Below are 372 nucleotides of genomic sequence, written 5' to 3' on the forward strand. Positions count from 1 at the left end.
AACCTATTTATTGAAATTTCCATGCATAATTACAATAGCAAGTAGTTTGGATTACAGTTAAGTTGTACTTTTGTGTAAATATGTTCATGTAAGTAAAACCAGCCATTTATTACTTTAGGTGGTATTGGAGAAGCAGTCCTGTCAGCTGTTGCAATGGAGCGTGACATCATCATGAAACACCTTGCTGTGCCACGTATTCCTCGATCTGGAAAGTGTGACGAACTCCTGGAGATGTTTGGCATCTCTGCCTCTGCTGTTGTTAAGGCTGCCAGAGAGATATCTAGCCTTTAAATTACACCTCTTGTCTCAGATTGTACTATGTTATTTGCATATAGCAGACATATTTATGCTTCCCAGTTGATGAAACTGTTG

General features: G+C 38.7%; 1 protein-coding gene across 1 annotated transcript in view; it reads left to right on the top strand.

Moving 5' to 3' along the window:
- Positions 1 to 372, top strand: part of LOC119591350 (transketolase-like protein 2) — a gene marked incomplete in the record, with an annotated part of 14,143 nt that overhangs the window by 13,098 nt on the left and 673 nt on the right. Inside the window, 1 exon segment of the mRNA XM_037940084.1 lies at positions 119 to 372. Coding sequence (XP_037796012.1) covers positions 119 to 291 — 173 coding nt within the window.

This window comes from Penaeus monodon, chromosome 28 (genome assembly GCF_015228065.2).
Source record: "Penaeus monodon isolate SGIC_2016 chromosome 28, NSTDA_Pmon_1, whole genome shotgun sequence".
In the NCBI taxonomy this organism is placed as follows: Eukaryota; Metazoa; Arthropoda; class Malacostraca; order Decapoda; family Penaeidae; genus Penaeus; species Penaeus monodon.